General features: G+C 43.9%; 1 protein-coding gene across 11 annotated transcripts in view; it reads left to right on the top strand.

The window, feature by feature from the left end:
• The window catches only part of Pard3 (par-3 family cell polarity regulator), a 555,587-nt gene that overhangs the window by 523,265 nt on the left and 14,094 nt on the right, over positions 1-18,228 (top strand). For all 11 annotated transcript variants that reach the window (XM_031341867.1, XM_031341876.1, XM_031341877.1 and 8 more), the window contains one exon: positions 12,065-12,185. In XM_031341867.1, coding sequence (XP_031197727.1) covers positions 12,065-12,185 — 121 coding nt within the window. The remainder of the gene's footprint in view (positions 1-12,064; positions 12,186-18,228) is intronic.

The following is an 18,228-nucleotide window of genomic DNA, read 5'->3' on the forward strand; positions in this document are numbered from 1 at the left end:
TAGATTTGTAGGTGTACCTGAGCTCATTTTTTCCCCATTACCTGCTTTTATGGCTTCTGGGGAGCTCACTAGGGATCAGACCCAGCATTGGACTGTTGCCTGCCCTTTGCCCATTTCCTTCAGTAAGGTGTGGGGGGTGCCACAAGGTCACTCAGACTCCCTCTTTCTACTGTCTCTGGGGTTTTTAGACCTACATGGTTCTCTCATCAAATACCATCTGTTGAAAAAGTTCTATTTAAATATAGACATTATATAAATATATTTTTTTCCATAAAAACTTTGACAGCTAGTTTTATATTGATGTATTTTTAAATTTTTGTTTGTTGCTTTTGATTATTGTATTTACTTATTTTTTGCATGTGGATATATATATGTATGTGCACCACTGTGTGCATGTGGAAATCAGGGGATGACCTGGAAGTTCTCTGTTTCCACCGTGTGGGTCCCAGAGATAGAACTTAGGTGTCGAAGTGCCTCTGCCCACTGAGCCATCTCACCCTACACTGGCAACATTAAAAAGATATCAGGTATGAGGCACATACCCCCAGGTATCTGGGAAGCTGAGGCATGATGATGACTTAAGCCTAGCAGGCCAAGGGCAGCCTGGGTAGCATAGTGAGGCCTCCTTAATTACCAATAGTAATGATGATGTTGATGATGTTATTGTTGTTGGTGATGATGATAAAAATACTAATAGTAATAATAATAATTATTATAATACTTTTGTGATGTAGGCAAGAGTTTCCTCTGAGGTGTTACTATCCCACAAGCAGTAGTCCTTCTGGGCAGAAGCTAGTCTGAATTGTGTCTGACTCCCGTCAGGGAAAGCCAGTGAGAGCTCCAATGGGCTTTGTTCTGTGTGCTTACTGCTGGGTCCTGAAGCTGTATGGGCCCATGTTCATGTGAGTTTTGCAGCTGGAGGTGTTCCCCTCAGGAAGTAAAGCTAAATTCCCCTCACTCCTGTGTGAGACCACTGACAGGCTAATAAGGAAGAGCGATGATGGTGATCAAGAGAACTGCTTATAAAACGATGGGGTTGTTTCCAGGGGCCACGGAGGACAGGTGAGCTTCCCACCAGCAAGGCGACCTCCCTGTGATCCACAGAGCATCCGGGGACCCAGAACTGCCTTTATCAGAACAGACTTGGGATTAACGGTCTTGACGACCAGCTTTTTAACCCAGAGAGTATAGCTCTATGGTTTTAATTTGTTATGATTTATTATACTGGAATTGGTGTGAAATGGCCAACAAATCATGGGTGTCACAATCTGGAGATGAATTTTATCAGCTGAACAGAGGGAGCGCCCGTGGGATTTGCACAAGCTTCTCATAATTCTTTTCGTATTACAGATGATGAGGAAAACTGTAAAAAGAAACTGGAGGTGACGTGGTATTCCCTAAGTGGCTAATTTCACATGTGCACATAGACACATATAAATAGAGCTACTTGGTCTCTGTTTAGATGCCACTGTACAATTTAAAGTGATTGATTTGTACACAGGCAGAGATCTATTTAGGGTGATTTGTACACAGGCAGAGATCTTTTTGCCTGAAATCCATTAACCCAATAAGGCCATGGCTCAATATCTTATGCATCTGAGTTATCTATGGAAAATGAAAACATTACAAGATATTTACCAGTTATAATTTATTTCATGTTTATATTTGACTGAATTTAGATCCACCCACCAACATAGGAGTGCTAACTTGAGAGAAAGAGCCATCCTAAAATACCAAACACTATAAATACCCTCCTGCCTCACAAAAAATCTGCCCCTGTTCAAAGCTAACTTCTCATGTATAATTAATTGGAACATCACATTCTTGCTTCACAGCCCAAAGAGAAATTGAATTCAGGTGTTTGTGAAACATATGGGGGGTGTACTGTGAATTTATGACCTGTGGCCTGAGTATAAAACCCCAAGATATTTGCTGCTAAAACTTAATGAAGCTTGTTGTGGAGGAGCTATTTTTATTTGTAATTTGGTAGCCAATAATGCATCTCTTGGTTTAGCCTCCCCACTCCTTCTCCCATTCCTCCTCAATCTCAGAGCCTACAAGATGGCAGAAATCCTGTATCCCTGACCAGCCTGCTTTAGAATTAGCAGTTTGCTATTTAGTTTGCCCCACATCATTTTGGTCTGTCCAAAATTTAACTCAGCAATTTCAGCCTTTTCAGTTGGACAGGTGACCGGAAGCAGAACACTCCTTTCTACCAAAAAAAAAAAAAAAAAAAAAAAAAAAAAAAAAAAAAAAAAAAAGCAAAAAAGTTTTCAAAGGATGATACCCATTGACCTTTTCTGAAGAAAGCAAAGATGCTGGGCAGAAGAGATGCCTTAGTCCTAAGTGCTTGTTGCTGTACCAACATGAGTGCCTGAGTACACCTCAACACTCACACAGAAATCCAGGCATGGTGGTCTATACCTGTAACTTCAGTGCTGGGGAGGCAGGGACAGGAGGATTGATGCAACTTATAGCATAATTAGTGAGCTCCAGGTTCAGTGAGACCCTGAATTGAGGAAGACACCAGCTGTCAACCTCTGGTCTACACCCTCAGGTGTATAATACTCACAGATCACACACACACACACACACACACACACACACACACACACACACACACACACACATGCAATAGCGCCCTCAATTTCATTGTCGTCTCTCTAAGAATAACCACTATGTCTCAGAAGCCGGATCTCTACTACACTCACCTCTGCCCAGCTGCTTGTACCTCAGGTTGAATAGAATGCTCCAGACTTGAATGCCAGGAGGAAAAACAAAAGAAAGTGTTCCCTTCTAACAGATGGATGCAATGAGTTTAAAGAGGAATCTGTATTTGCTTACTAATTTACAGCAACTAACTTACTTCTGATGTGTGTAGATGAAAACTATTTTTCTGGCAATAGAAGATCAGGATTATTCTATGGGATTGCTAGCCAGCACAGAACAAGCCCAGTATCAGGAGGTGGCTTCCTCGGCGTTTAGCAGGTGCCACTGAGTGCAGAGATACCCCCTCCATGGTTTGCTGTCTGTGTTTAAGAGCTTATCTGCCTCTGCTCTGTCATGCTAACTGTCCTGAAAGGCTTACAACCCCTCACATCCATAGTCGACATCACAGTGAGACGTTGTTCAATGATGTGAGGTGTTGCTGGTTGTGGTTGCCTGTTTCCAAGACTACTTGACAAGCATGCCCCACATCGGTTGCTCCCATTGTCAGTCTCTTTCTGGTCCAGTCTCCCTGTTGCTTTAAGTGACATATTTCATAGATGTCACTTCAGACTCAGGGTTGGGACAAAATGGGGATGCACAGTTGGACACCAGGAGAAGGCAGTCCTACATGAAAGGGATTAACTTGTCTCAGTCAACATGCTTTGAAAATTAACGATTTTGAGGAGTGCAGAGATGGCTCAGTGGTACACACTCTGTAATCCTAGTCCCTGGGAGTCAGAGTCACAAGGCTTGCTGACCTGTCCAGCTCAGTGAAACAGATGAGTGTAAACCTGGGTTCAGCATAGGACTCTCTCTAACTCTATAAATAAAGTGGAGAGGGATCAAGAAAAAAAAAACCTAGCATCATCTTCTTGTACACATGTGTATGCATGTACACACACATAGATGAATAGGATACCTGTCAAAGTGATGGAAACTTCTCAGTAGAAAGAACTTTGATTGAGTATAGATTGCATTATTTCCACGATCTGAAGTATTTGGAAATTAACTTCTTGTGTTTTAATTAGGACTAGAATAATAGCCCCTTTGCATCTCCAGTAATTGGGTGCCAAGCACAGGTGTGAAATCCACAAGCATTTGGAATAGAATTTTGAGCTTAGGCCAGAAAGTAAATTGGTAGGGCTGAGGATCAGGCGAAAGTGAAGTGACTGGATGTGGGAGGCTGGTGTGGCTAATGAACATTTGTTGATCAGCTCTATCCTGTTGAAATTGATGATTTGATGAAGTCTACCTGATAAGCCCAGGACCCTAAATGAATATCTCCTTGTAGGTGACTTGTGAGGAAGCTCCAACAGGTCCTGGGTCTCTGTCTTAGTTAGGGTTTTACTGCTGTGAACAGATACCATGACCAAGGCAACATTTAACTGGGGCTGGCTTATACATTCAGAGGTTCAGTCCATTATCATCAAGGAGGGAGCATGGCAGCATCCAGGCAGGCATGATGCTGGAGAAGCTGAGAGTTCCACATCTTCATCTGAAGGCTGCTAGCAGAACACTGGCTTCCAGGCAGCTAGGATGAGGGTCGTAAAGCCCACACCCACAGTGACACACCTACTCTAACAGGGCTATGCCTACTAACAGTGCCACTCCCTTGGCCAAGCCTATTCAAACCACCACAGTCTCCTTCAGACATAGACTCTGAGGACATAAGGCTCACCAGGCTGTGGAGAGACATCCAGATTTTCTTGAGTATTGATTTTTCAGAACAGAGTGTGGTAGGTGGTCTTAGTAGAGATCCTCCCACCCCCAAAAGAAATAAGTCACCCTGAGCATCTGAGACGATATCTATGGAACATTCTCTGTATCTGTGGCGTTCCATGGCTTTATTTTAGGGTACGTAGTGGACATTGATTTTCCAGGTGTATCTTCTATACCAGTGTTTACTTGGTGGACTTTCTTTCAGGCCAGAAGCTTGCAGGGACCATCTTTATAAAATGATAGTGTCAGAATTCCCCTGAACAGCAAGCATCCATTTTCTCTGCTCTTTTGATGAGCCTGTTTTTGCAACAGTCCATGTTTATTTGGTCCCAGTGTAAGGACAGTATTGTGTCTATTTTTAGGTCACTTTAGCAAGTGAGAGCCACCCCATACCCCTCTCTAACATGAGTGATCCGGGAGTGGAGCATAAGTGCCTGAGGGTTTGAGGGAGGGAGCTCTAGAGTGTACAAATGTACGGGTGGCTCATAGCAAAAGACCTAGTAAGGACTGGTCTACTCTGTGCTAGGCTGAGTTCCTTCAGCCTTGATGTTTAGATACAGCCTTAGTTTATTTCTGTGTTCCTCCCCACCTCTCTCGTGTGTGTGTGTGTGTGTGTGTCTACAGGTATAGTATGTGCACGAACCCGAATATATGACTAGTCAAACCTCAGGTGTCTTCCTTAGTCTCTGTCCACCTTGATTTTTTGAGACAGGGATCCTTGCCACTCTGACTAGGTTGACTGACAAGCCAACAGGCATCTGTCGGTTTCCAACTCGCAGATTTTGCTGGTTAGTTTTTATGTCAGCTTGACATGGACTAGAGTCCTTTGGGAAGAGCAACTCTCAATTGAGAAAACAGATTGCTGGGTGGACAGGCCTGTGACGTATTTTAATTAGTGATTGATTGTTGGCAGGGCCCAACTCACTGTGAGCCATGACACCCCCTGCCTGGTGGTCCTGGGTGCTATAAGAAAGCAGATAGAGCAAACTGTGAATCCAGGCCAGTAAGCAGAATTCCTCCAGGCTCTCTGCCCTGTTTGAGTTCTGCCCTGGTTTCCTTCAGCCATGGAAATGTGACCTGAGAGTTGTAAGCTGAAAGAAACCTTTCTTTCCTAAGTTGTTTGTAGTCCTAGTATTTCATGGTATTCATGGTAGAAACCCTGAATAATACACAGATTGTAAGTGTGTATCACCATATCTGGCCTTTTCTACATGTCTTTTGGGAATCAAATCTGATGCCCCATGCTTATATGGAAATTACTGACTAAGCTATCTCCCTGGTCTTGTTTATATACTTATCCTGTGGAAATGTTCTTGTCAAGAGCATGAAAGAGCATACCCATGACAATCACATCGCAAATCCCTGTTCTTATCATTTCCGTAGATATTCTGTTGGACAGAGTAAGCCATCTGGCCGTGACCAATATCAGTGAGCTATGTTTTCTCTGCTTAACAAATTAACACAAGTTCAGTCGTTTCAAACTGCACACATCTGTATCCCATTTCTGTGGGTCTGGAGTCCAGACATGGCTCAGCTAGATCCTCTGCTCAGGGTCTCACAGTGGACAGGGATGAGGTCAGTGAGGCTGGCTAGTCCATGGAGGTTCTGCTGGGGAAGTTCAGACTGCCTTGCTTTCTTTGCAACTGTGGACCTCGGGGCGGGCAGCTGGATTCTGGAGGTGAACAGCATGGATGCCCTCTTCTTACAGATGTAAGTCTAATCTCATGCCCCCAACAATGGTGACTAGAAACAAATATGGACCCTGTTCACATTTGAAGATGAGTTTCAGAAAGGCAGTACATGAGAAGGTGAGGGACCTGGGAGCCACTTTCAAGAGTAAGCTTCACAAATATTTGCTGGATAATGGGCTCTGCCACAAGTCTCTGGTAATGATCATGAATAGGACTGAGGGAAAGATGTATGCATGTTTGTTCTGAGAGGCACTGCAGCGGTGTTTTCGTCGGAGGACAGCTCGGGGAGAACTGAGCACAAACCTGGCCTGGGAAGTTAGGAAATGCTTCAGGGAGGTGGAATTTGATTTCCTGGTAGAATTTTGAAAGCTGAAAAGAGAGAGTGGGGGAGAAAGAACTATTTGAAGAAATGTATCCCGTACCATATTTAGCTACTTTATTTTTCAGTATCAGATATAACCATCACTGTCCTCTTCAGGGACCAGGGAAGGCTGGCCACAATACAGTTAAGCCTATTGTTCACCTTCATACTGTCATTCACATCTTCCTTCCGTGGGCATGGCCAGAGTCACCAAGGTAGTAATGCCTGCTTAACAAATGTATGGCTGGCTTGCTCTCTGTTTAAATTTGGGGTCTCAGTGTTCTACCCTTGCTTCTAGGTTTTCAGAGCTCTGTTGCATAATTAAAAATGCAAATGCCACGCAATTTTTAGTCTGTAAAAAATTTATCAGTTGCATTAAGTATTCCTTTCCCTTTGCAAACTCTCTTTGCTCCTTTAGAAGATGGGTCAGAATTCAAACCCACAACAGAGTGCATCCAGGTTCAGTTTGGTTTAGAAGGAGAAGGTAGATTAGGAGGCTGTAAGGGTGATGCCCATTTTCAGATATTTGGCTGCCAGGTATTCCTTGTGGATACCAGAATCTGTGGATACTCAAATTCCTTGTATAATGTTAAAGAATATTTGCATGTAAAATCTATGAACATATATGCCCATATAGTTTAAATCCTGTCTAGGTTTGTAACACCTAACACCATATGAGCCCCATGAGGCTTATCAGTATGCTTAATTATGTACAGAATAACAACAGTTTAAAAGTTAGTAGTGGGTTGGTGAAATGGCTCAGCTGGTAAAGGTACCTGCTACCAAGTACCTGAGCAATGGAAGAAAAAGGTCGGTCTCTCTAGCACCAAGAAGTTGCAGTCTCAGAATTTGAACGAGTAGTTTGATAAAGTCCCAAACTTCTAAAAAGTTAAGGGGGCAGAGAGATTGCAAAGTGGTTAAGCACACTGGCTTTCCTCCCTGAGAACCTGGGTTCAATTCCCAGGACCCACGTGTTGTCTCAGTCTTCTGTTAACTCCAGTCCCAGGGGATTTGATGCCCTCCTGTGGCCTCTGTGGGCACTGCATATACATGATGCAATGGTATGCATGCCTGTCAAACACCCATACATATAAAAACACAGTAAAAAAAATTAGGTCGTGATCTTAACAGCTTCCTTCTCACCCCCCGATATTGTCTACCCATGGCCTGTGGAGCCCCAGGATGAGCCCTATCTCCAAACTGATTGCATCTTTTTCTCTGGACTGCCATTCAGAGACCATGGGGCTGCAGTTGACGCAGTAGAAATAAATGACTTAGGAAAGCAAACAGAAAACAGCAGTGTAGAATATGAAGTAGAGTTAGCTACTGGCTGCCAACTGCCCTCTTGTGTTTGGCTTGTCTTGAATCACAAAAAAATACATTAAGTCAGTGGTTAAATTTAACGTAAAAACCATATTTATAATTTCTGGACTCTGGTGGTACACACCTTTTTTAAAAAAACAAGATTGATTTGTTGAGACTTTTCTATCATGCAGCACAGTCCTGCTCCTCTCCCTGACCTCATATATTCACTCTTCATCCTTGCAGTCTCCTCCCCCAATAACACACACACAGACACAAACACACACACACACACACACACACACACACAACAACAACAACAAAAACAAAGCATAGAAAACGTCTCACTGTGGAAGCTGTAGTGTGTCACAGTTTGCCCCTACAGTATACTCCTTTGTCTGCACTTCTTCTCTTGAAACTGTTCATTGAAATGAGTCGTCGTTCTGGTTTAAGATATTTGGCTTCTGAGATGCTATCAATATTGGATCCTCATCAAGACTCCTCTCCATTATCCTGTTGTTGCCCTGAGTGATGGACATCCTGTAGCTTTAGAACAGCAGGACTGGTCTTTTCACGCGTCCCAACCATCCACAGATGATACAGATTTTGAGATTCAGAGTCCTGGATCTGGGCCTGGGTGGTAGTTGAGTTGGTCAGCCTGCTGGCTCTACCTTATCCGCACCACCAGGAGGAGCTCTTCAGCACTGCTCCAGCTAGGGGTGGCACATACCTTTAATCTCAGCACTTCAGGAGGCAGAGGCAGTCCATTTCAGAGTTCAAGGTCAGCCTGGTCTACAGAGTGAGTTCCAGGACAGCCAGGGCTACACAGAGAAACCCGGTCTGGAGAATCAAAACCAAACAAACAAAACAAAAGAAAGGAAGGAAAGAAGGAAGGAGCTAGCTAGGATTGGATAATTCAGTTGGTAGAGTTCTTACTGTACACACACATAGGGAACTAAGTTTGATCTCCAGCACCCATGTTAAAACAACAAAAAACTGGGCATGATAATCCCAACATAAAGAAATGGAGACAGGCAGATTCTGGGGCTTCCTGGCCAGCCAGTCTAGTCTAATCAGTGAATCACAGGTCCTAGTAAGGCTCTGTCATATAAAGTAAGTTTAGTGGTACCTGAGGGACAACATCCAAGTTGACTTCTGCCTTCTACATCCATCTGTACATGTACCCATAGAAACATGAGCATACACATATTCTCTCTCTCTCTCTCTCTCTCTCTCTCTCTCTCTCTCTCTCTCTCTCTCTCTCTCACACACACACACACACACACACACACACACACACACACTGAAGGTAAATTGGAGGGCGGCATTCTCTGGCCTGCTGGAGCCTAGAGCCCCTCCCCCACCATCTTAGAGCCTGCTTGTTGAATGTCCTCCTGGGCCCTGCCCTGACCAGCTATCTCAGTCTTCATAAACAGCACACTTACCATATTCTCCTAGACGGTCATTCTCAGACCAGTGAGTAAGGACAGGGATCGTTGTACAACCTGTGCCCTCACCCTGTATACCAAGAGGATCAAGTTAGCAGGCCTCCAGATGCTCCACTTACACTTAGCACAAATAAGCGTATTAGCCACCATAAGGGAGAAACACACAAGGCCCACCAGGAGTCTCCAAGCCAGGTGTCCTGTTTCTATGGTCCTCCAAGTCCCACTACATCATGCATGTAAGATGGACCAGAAGTCTCTGTAGGACAGGGCCCAGAATACAGCAGAACAAAACCTATATCATTATTGAACTAAAGCAAATCTTCAAATAGTATACACACACACACCACACCACACACACACACACACACACACACACACACACACACACCACACCAGCCCCCCACCCACCCCCACACATACGTACGTACACATGCATGCACACAAGCTACAGAAGCCAGTATTGCAAGAGAAGACTAAGTGTTAGCATTTGGACCAAAGGTGTCTTTTGTATATTTGTAGAGAGCATCCTAAACCCCCATCATCTCTGTATAGACACCCATGACCTGGGGGTCTCTGGAAATGCAATTTCTAGATTCCTCATTAAGTCTTCTTTTGTCTCAGTCATCCTTTGAGGCTACTTTGGTGGTATTTTTATTTTGTTCCTCACTGGGGTGGGGGAAATAGGAAGAAAAGAAAAAGTCCAGCTTTAAATTGGCACTAGCCCTAATCTAGGTTGATTGGGATGTGTAGGGATTAGTCACTGTTGCTAATGAATATTTAAATCTCCTTTGGCTTTCTTGGCAAAAGAGCTCATCAGAGTTTTCAAAGCCCAGATTTGAATGATTGGCCCATCACAGCCTGGCCTGAGAAACAAGTAAGCTGGTACAATAGTTCCCTCTCTTGAAGCCAGGTCTCACCTCCATACTGCCAATCGATATTCCCAAAGGGCTCTTGATGGCCTTCCCATCCTTGGAACTCATCATCATCAATCATGAAAGCATCACAGCCACCTTCAGCTAAAGCCAGGAAAGTGGTGGTGCTGGTTTAGGGCAAGCTGGTCTAAGGCGGTAGAACACTGGCTGAAAGATACCAGAGGAAAGAATAGGAACTGGGCAGATTTGGAAACCAAGGCCCAGGGTTCTAGGGCTGATCCCAGAAGGTCACTGAGGTTACCAAACCTGAAATTAAGGACCTTGTCAGCCACCTTGTTGGGGAATGACTTTCACCTCATCACAAATGGTGGAAGATTGGTTTTCATCACTTGCTTGGATTTTATGAGACTCATAAATGTACAGTTACTGCATGGAAACAATTGAGTAGTAGTCCTGGTAAGGTTGGAACACTTTCATATTCGTTAGTCTTGCCTTTGATCATCCTCCTATTGATGCATGTTGGGAGGAAGTAAAGGGACAGCAATGTTAAAGGGACAGTAATGTTGGAAAACGCTCACTTTCCTGTCACTGTGTTGGCATCGAGACCATAGCATGCCTAGATAGTCAGTGATGGCATGGAAAAGAAGGAGCTGTAGGCTGGTAGCTACTGCTAATGTCCTGGAACAAGAGATAGCTATAGCTTTATTTTAAAAGCCACTCGGGATAGTGGGCTGCATGCTTTAGAAACATGGAGGGAACTTTGAGACTGCACCAGCAGCTGCCTGATTTGAAATAGTGCATTTAAAGACCTGTTAAGTTTCATGTTCTCAGACCGATCCACCCAAAACATTTGCCAGTCACCCCCTTAAAATGTCAGTTTCCACATTTGGTGGGGTGAGGGGAAACTGTCTTCTCTACCAGTCTTTACAGCCGTTCTTACTACAAAAGGAAGCTTGGTGCTATACAAAATGAGAGCATCATTGTTTAATCAAGTGGTTTGCTCAAACACTACCTTAACTTGATTTTTCTACATTCCTCGTTATACCGTGAAAATCATATCTTGTGCGTGGTCTTGATAACACGTGAACAGGAAGCTAATGAAACATCGATATGATGCAGTCTTGCATATCAGCGAGGGCATGCACACATTTATACATGTATGCACATACACATACTACACACACATTAACAGATACATACATGCATAAACATACAATCATGTATGCACAGAGATACTCACACTGGTGCATATACATTTATTATTTGCAGCTCGGCAGAGAAAAAAATGCTAGATTTGGCTTCGTACCCCTGAGCAACATCTCCAGCTTCATTTTAATTTTTGGTATGGTTTTTAATTTGAGCCAGAATCTCACTAAACTGCTCAGGCATGGCTAGAACTTTCGATCCTCCTGCCTCAGCTTCCCAAACAAATGTCAGAACCATCGGTATATGCTACACCTGGCTTGTGAGGTTGAGCGGTGGTGCTGTTTGTTTGGGAAGGTTAGTGTCATGCCACTTGATTAGGATGATATTTATTGGAGATAATCATCACTGCTTCATATGTAAAAGTCAAAGAAGAATGGTGTGCTCTGGGCTAGGGAGCTGGAGGAACTGGTCTGGACCCTAATTGTCCTGATGGCCAAAGTCACATCCTTCCAAACCTTAGCCGCCAGCACCTAACCAGATTATAGAAAGGAACTGAGACCTTGAAAGATGACTACAAAAGAGGTCTCTCTTTCTCTCCAAACACAGTTCACCCTCTCAGAGCTCTGTCAGAATAGCCACAGTGACCCTAAGTCCTGAGAACAAATGACCATTTCAAATGCCCAGATTTTGTTGTAAAACTCCACTTCCTGTTTGAGCACCATTCCACAGCTAGCTGCCCTTCTTTCTCCCTCACAACTGTGACTTATGGCTGCTTTTTCTTGAGGGTGCTCACTGCTGCTGCCCCTTCTCTTTTAGCAATCGATCCACTCCTAGCAACCATGACCGGATACAGCGTCTACGGCAAGAGTTCCAGCAAGCCAAACAAGATGAGGATGTGGAAGACCGGCGCCGTACCTACAGCTTTGAGCAATCTTGGGTGAGTGTTTGGTTCCTCAGCCCAGCAAATAGGCTAACAGCTGCCCTGCAAGAGAGGCCCCTGAGCTATGACCTCAGTCTTTTATGAAATAAGACAAGATGGAGCCAAATCCCTCTGACCTTTAGCATTCTGACCTTTCCCTCATTTCCATCTGGGTTCCATCATTGCTAATTTCATTTTGTATCTTGTTCTACCATCTGTCTGCGGTGTAATAGGTTCAAAATAGCTGTATGATGAGACACCACCACAGAATGTCTGCTCTCCACTGCATTTGTTATTAGGTTTACTCAATGCCTTTCTGTAGAGCAGAGCCAATGTAAGTTCAGCTCATGATCCTTTGTGTCTATGAGACAGAAATTGGTAATTCTCAGTTCTTTATCCTCCCCTTGATACTTTTTTGTTTTGTTCTATTTTGTTCTATTGAGACAGAGCCTCATATAGCCCAGGCTCTCCCTCCCAGCCCCCATCACTATATAATCAAGAATAACCTTGAACTCCTGATTGTCCTGCCTCTGCCTCCCAAGGATGGTACACACGTGCATCACTATGCCAGTTAGCTGTGGTGCTAGGCATCCAACCCAGACTTCATGCATCCTGGGCAAGCACTCTACCAACTGAGCCACATCTGCAGTCTTGCCAAGTATTTGTCAAATTCCTGTTTGTCTGGTTTCACCTCTCTTCTCACCCATCCTGTGTTCAGCCACGTCAGTGTTCTCCACAGAACAGAACTGTGGCTGCTACTCCTGTGTCCTGCATCTGTGAAACCTGGTGGCACTTCTGGGTAGAGAGATGGTAACGGAGTTGGGGTTGGAAACAGGGAAGTTTTGTTTGAAAGGCTTTCTGGGGAGGGCAGAATGAGTCAGTAAGAGCTACTCACAGAGGCAAACACCCCTCTGGGCTGTGAAACTTCCAGCCCTGGCGGTAGCTCAGCCCCCACCAGCTGTCTGGAGGACTAAGAAAGAAAGAAACACATTTGTAGAGAAACTCTATGACTGAGATGGGAGAGACCAGTAGGGAAAAGGCAAGGATGTGCTTCAGTCCTGATGAGGATTCTGGGGTCAGGGCTGGTTAGTCTGAGTAGGGGGACCTGTGCAGCTAGAAGATTGGTCACCCCAGTAGCTCAAGAGTATGTAAGAATGGCCAGATGCCTAAGAACCATAGTGGGACAGCTGTGCTGTCCTTGCACTTGAGGCACAGAAGCTGAGGAGACGTGTCCAGAGGTTGATGAGTCCCTTCAAAACAGTTCTTGGAATAAAATGCATTGTACCAGATTTCTGGATAGAGTGGAGGAAGAATTGAGTTAGGCACTTGGTCCTCCTTGACCAGAGGAAGGCTGGACTGGACCTCCCAGCTGAGGTCAGTCTGACAGGTGGCTGGTTTGAGTAAGACTGAGCAAAGATAGAGATCTAGAAAGTGTGCAATCATGCTGCCCTTCCATCTGGAATGTCAGGGAGACCTTCTGGTCCTTCTTGTGCCTAACACCCAGTTCATCCAATGTATTGGGCAAAGCAAGAGACCCTCAAGTGTTTCTGATCAAGGAGCTTAATGATCATACTGAAGATTGATTTGGAAGGAAAGCCCTGAAAGCTGCACTAGGGCGATAGCCCTCATCTTGAATCAAGTGAAGAAGACCAGACTTAGAATGTCTATTAGCAATGTGAGACCAGCATTCAGGTGTGAAAATGTCCCGAGTCCATCCTTGCTCGACCTTGGGTGTTATAAACCAATCCAACGTCTAAACAACTATCCAGTTGTCTTCTGGAGCTGTTCTGCTTTTAGTGGTGTTTTCATTATAAGGGATTTGATTTATTCTCTGGTAAATTGAGTCATCTCTGTAGCAACAGGATGGAATAGTGATAATGGACTGGTGTTGTTTGGCGTGATTGACTCCATCTATCCCTAAGACGTTTCCTAAAGCAGAGTTCTTATGTGATATGTAGTAAATAGATAGTTAACTACATCTGAAGAGAGTACCAGGCACAGTGTGAAGCCAAAGGAGAACACAGCCACCAAGGATGGAGGCAGTTGTCACACAATTGCCTCTAACCTATAAGCCCCTACACAGCTTGACAGTCCCACAGTCTGCTATGAGGCACACCATTAGTTTACCCAGAAATGTGGCTTTCAGTCCAACATCTTCCCAGCATTCATTTTTTAGTTGGCTTGATTCGTAAACTTCATGAATGCTCAGTGTCCTGCCATCGTGCAGTACGAAAGAATAAAGCCCTGATAGAAAACTCTGTATTCCTAAAACCCTGCAGTGGAGCTGATGAAAAGACAGCCATTCTCAATCCTTCTGCCTCAACCTCCAGAGTACTGGGATTACGGGTGTGGCTACCATTCCTGGCTTCCAACCAGCCAGTGGTGACATTGTACCCACAGGAAGGAACTTCAAGTTTGAGTTCACGTGACTGTCTCTCAATGTAGAATATTTTTGTTGAGAGATTTTGGAAGGATTTTATATGGGTCTGAATGAGGAAGTATCTGTGATTTGGGTATTTCCTCACTACCTCTTTAATAGGAGCAAATCACTCTAGAGAAAAGATTGGAGAAAACCTCGAGCTTTGGAAATTCAACTACCCGAGGTCATAGGTCAGATTACTGCGGGCCAGGTGACATTGTAACTTGTGGATCAGAGGTTGTCCTTTTCTTTTTCTTTTTCATTTGCAAACAATTGAGGTCCTCCCATTCACTGATCACATAAGTGAGCTTACAGCAGCCATCATTCTACCCTGCTCAGTCATCTTAACATCAGCTCTCCTTGTTTCCTCATTGAGAGCTGCTAGTGTAACCTGGCAGAGTGTAAGCTCCTTTGGTTTTTATTGTCCCTTCAGTAGCTAGGAATCTTTCTTTCCACTTGTTTGCTGACCTGGTGGCTCTCCTGTACTCAGAAGGTGTGAGAACATGGTCTCACACGTAACATACTCATTTTATTGTACTCATACTCGTTTTATTGTTAAAGAACATCAAGTTCATCTTCAATGTGTATGGAAAACATATAAGCTGAGGTACTCGCATATAAACTGAAGTACTCATGCACAATGTAGCCAGATGTATGGAATAGTTTCCTAGTCAACAACTCCATCTACAGATGTATTGCATAGTTTCCTAGTCAACAACTTCATCTACAAATGTATCGCATAGAGAGTTTCCTAGCCAATGACTCCATCTACAGAGCTTCCTGCGGCAAAAATTACTGCAAGTGGCCCCAAAACCTCATCTATTTTGGAAATGTTCAGTGTAGACCCCAGCAGTATGGAGTGCACCTGTTCATGGGCCTTTGTTCAAGGCAGTATCTGGGTTGGAAAGAGCTGGTTTGTGGCTCAAAAGGCCTTTAGAAGAGCACAGGCCCGGAAAATTTCTGAGCTCTGTCATTACAAAGTATCCTCTCTCAGGCTGAGGAGGAGGAAAAGCAGGTTCTTCTCCACTCATGCAGGTGCAGCCTAAGCAAAGCCACCTAAGCAAAGACACAACTCTTCCCTGTGCTAATGTAGGGCGAGTTACTAAGAAGTAGCTCCAGTGCTTTTTATTATGGACTCTAGGGCTTAGATGGAACCTATGGCTGCTCAAAAAGAGTTAAACTGCAGGCTGGACACACAAGAGGACAGAATGCTGGGAGTCCCACACAACCCACAGGCGATGTGCTGGCTGGAAGCAATTGAGACGTGGGATAACAGAGACTTTAATAATATTGCTAACTCCTTTCCATTCTCAGTCTGCAGTGACCGAAAGTACATTAATCCTCCAAGGAAAAAACTGGCCATATGCAGTATGAATGTCCTCATCCTTCCCGAGCTGGCTTTGTTCCTTGTACTCTTTAAATGAACAGAGCATCTGCCTTTTCTTCCATCTTACTGAAACGTGTGGGCTTACAGTGGTTCTTTCTATCTTCCCAGTGCTTTGCCTGGTCTCCTCAGGAGCCCAGTAGAAGGCAGGGTTGATCTGCCTCCCTGGTTGCTTCCCCGCAGGCCAGGGGATTTGAAAACTGCAGGTTTGGTCTTGTTGTCATGGCGTTAATGACTTGCAAGGTACCTGCTGCTGCTGCTGTTGCTGCTGCTTCCTAGATGTTCCTTGTCCTTCATTCAGAAGACCTCAGCCTCTCCCCATGACCACAGCTCACACTGCGCTGAGAGTCCTTTCCTTGGAAATGTCTCTAGAGAAAGCCGTTTTAGCAGCGGAGGGGTATCAATTCCTTATGGAGAAAGCCCCTTGCTACAGCAAAGTAGACCCCTTGCTTTTGGCTCCATAAGCACCCCTGTAGGCAAACTTCTATGTGCCCGTGGGCCGTGCTCCCTGCAGAGGAGGTGTGGTGGGTGCTGCCTGCTGCTGATGCTAATGGCTTGCTCTGTAGATCTATAGCTAGTTCTCAAGGTCCCAGGTGCTTCAGGTAGGAAAATCTCACAGACAGGAGCAGTGACTGAGGGACTGCAGGGATGCCAAAGCATGCCTTTATAAAGCATTCAGGAGGAAACCATGTTCTGAGGACTTTTCAGCTTTTACGCAAGTTCTTAGTGGCACTTAAGCTTCCTAGCATTCAGAACCCACAAGAGTTTGACAGAACAAGAGTTTGGCAGAGGCCCCGAGACCCTAAAACAGACAAAGAATTGTACTACCCTGTAGGTCCCCCAATCCCATCTGATCTGGGAGGTTAAACAGAGCCAAGTGTGGTTTGTATTGCATGGGAGATAGACATAAGGTAGCTTCATTGTGGTTAAAGTTGTAAATAAGGGAACTATAGAAGATAATGACCATCATTAGCAGTATCTGCAGTTAATCAGAGTGAGTAATTTGTGGGACTTAATTGGATAAGACTTCTTTCTACCTACTATCAGACCCTTAAATTGTCATTTTAATCAGTATGAAATACAAATGATAGTTATGTATGTTTAGCTTGCTAAATAATGACACACTGTCTTAAAGTGATACTGTTTTTTTTGTCATTTTTATCTAAAACACACACACTTATTTTTTTCTATATGTGCCTTGGGCACATGTAAGGTTTGGAAAGTTTTATTGTTCATATTCAGGTAGAAGATAGAAAACCTCCAAATGGTCATTTATAAGAATTATACATGGTCTGTGTGTATATATGCATACTTCACACTATCTTCCTAACTATATGAAATTAAATGACCAAGTATGTTCTAAATTATAAAATTTGTATATAACTATCAATAAACAATTATTTATTGCTACCTTTATAATAATCTGTAAAATGCTACATATTGCCTAATTCTAATTACTACTGAAACTTTCCATTGTATCTACATAGTCTTCCACATTTCTCTGTTAATTACTTTAGCTAGTTCTCTTTGTGTTTTCTTTTTGTAAATAACCAAAGGATAATTAGCTGCAAGGAATGGTACTCTGTGGAGCTCTTTCAAAGACTTTCTCTCTCAGAACAAAACCACCATTCTTCATCTTTCTCAGACCTGAAGTAGCATCTTTCTAATCATGATAAAGACCAGTATCTGCAGCTCACTTAAAAAAGCAACAGGTGTATTTTGTGGTTGTAAGGAAGAGATTCTGTTGTGCTCTCTAACAACCAACTACTCACCTTTATCTTACAGTGTCCTTTCTTATTTAGACCTGGCACTTGGGACTCTTTGTTTTTAAAAGAGTTTCTTTTAACCAGTTTCATTACAAACAAGATCTAGATGATATTGTACTTTGCAGCTAAAGCAGCTTTGCTTCTTTGCCTGAATTTCAGGCTTGGGACACTTTGCTGGCATGTGGATTTCCTGTACAACTCTTTCTTTTGTGTGTATTATATGCAGGGGTGGGTGGGGTGTATGTGTGTGCCTGTATGTCTGTGTCTGTATCTGATGTGTGTATCTGCCCTGTGTGAGAGTGTGTGTCTAGTGTATGTGTGTGTCTGCCCATGCCTGAATGTGTTTGTGTGTGTGTGTGCATGTGTGTGTGTGTGTGTCTGTGTATAGTGTATGTGTACATGTGTCTGTGTCTGGTTATGTGTGTCTCTGCCTATGCCTGAGTGTGTGTGTGTGTGTGTGTGTGTGTGTGGCATGTGAGTGTGTGTGTGTGT

Source organism: Mastomys coucha, unplaced genomic scaffold, assembly GCF_008632895.1.
Source record: "Mastomys coucha isolate ucsf_1 unplaced genomic scaffold, UCSF_Mcou_1 pScaffold22, whole genome shotgun sequence".
NCBI classification, from domain to species: Eukaryota; Metazoa; Chordata; class Mammalia; order Rodentia; family Muridae; genus Mastomys; species Mastomys coucha.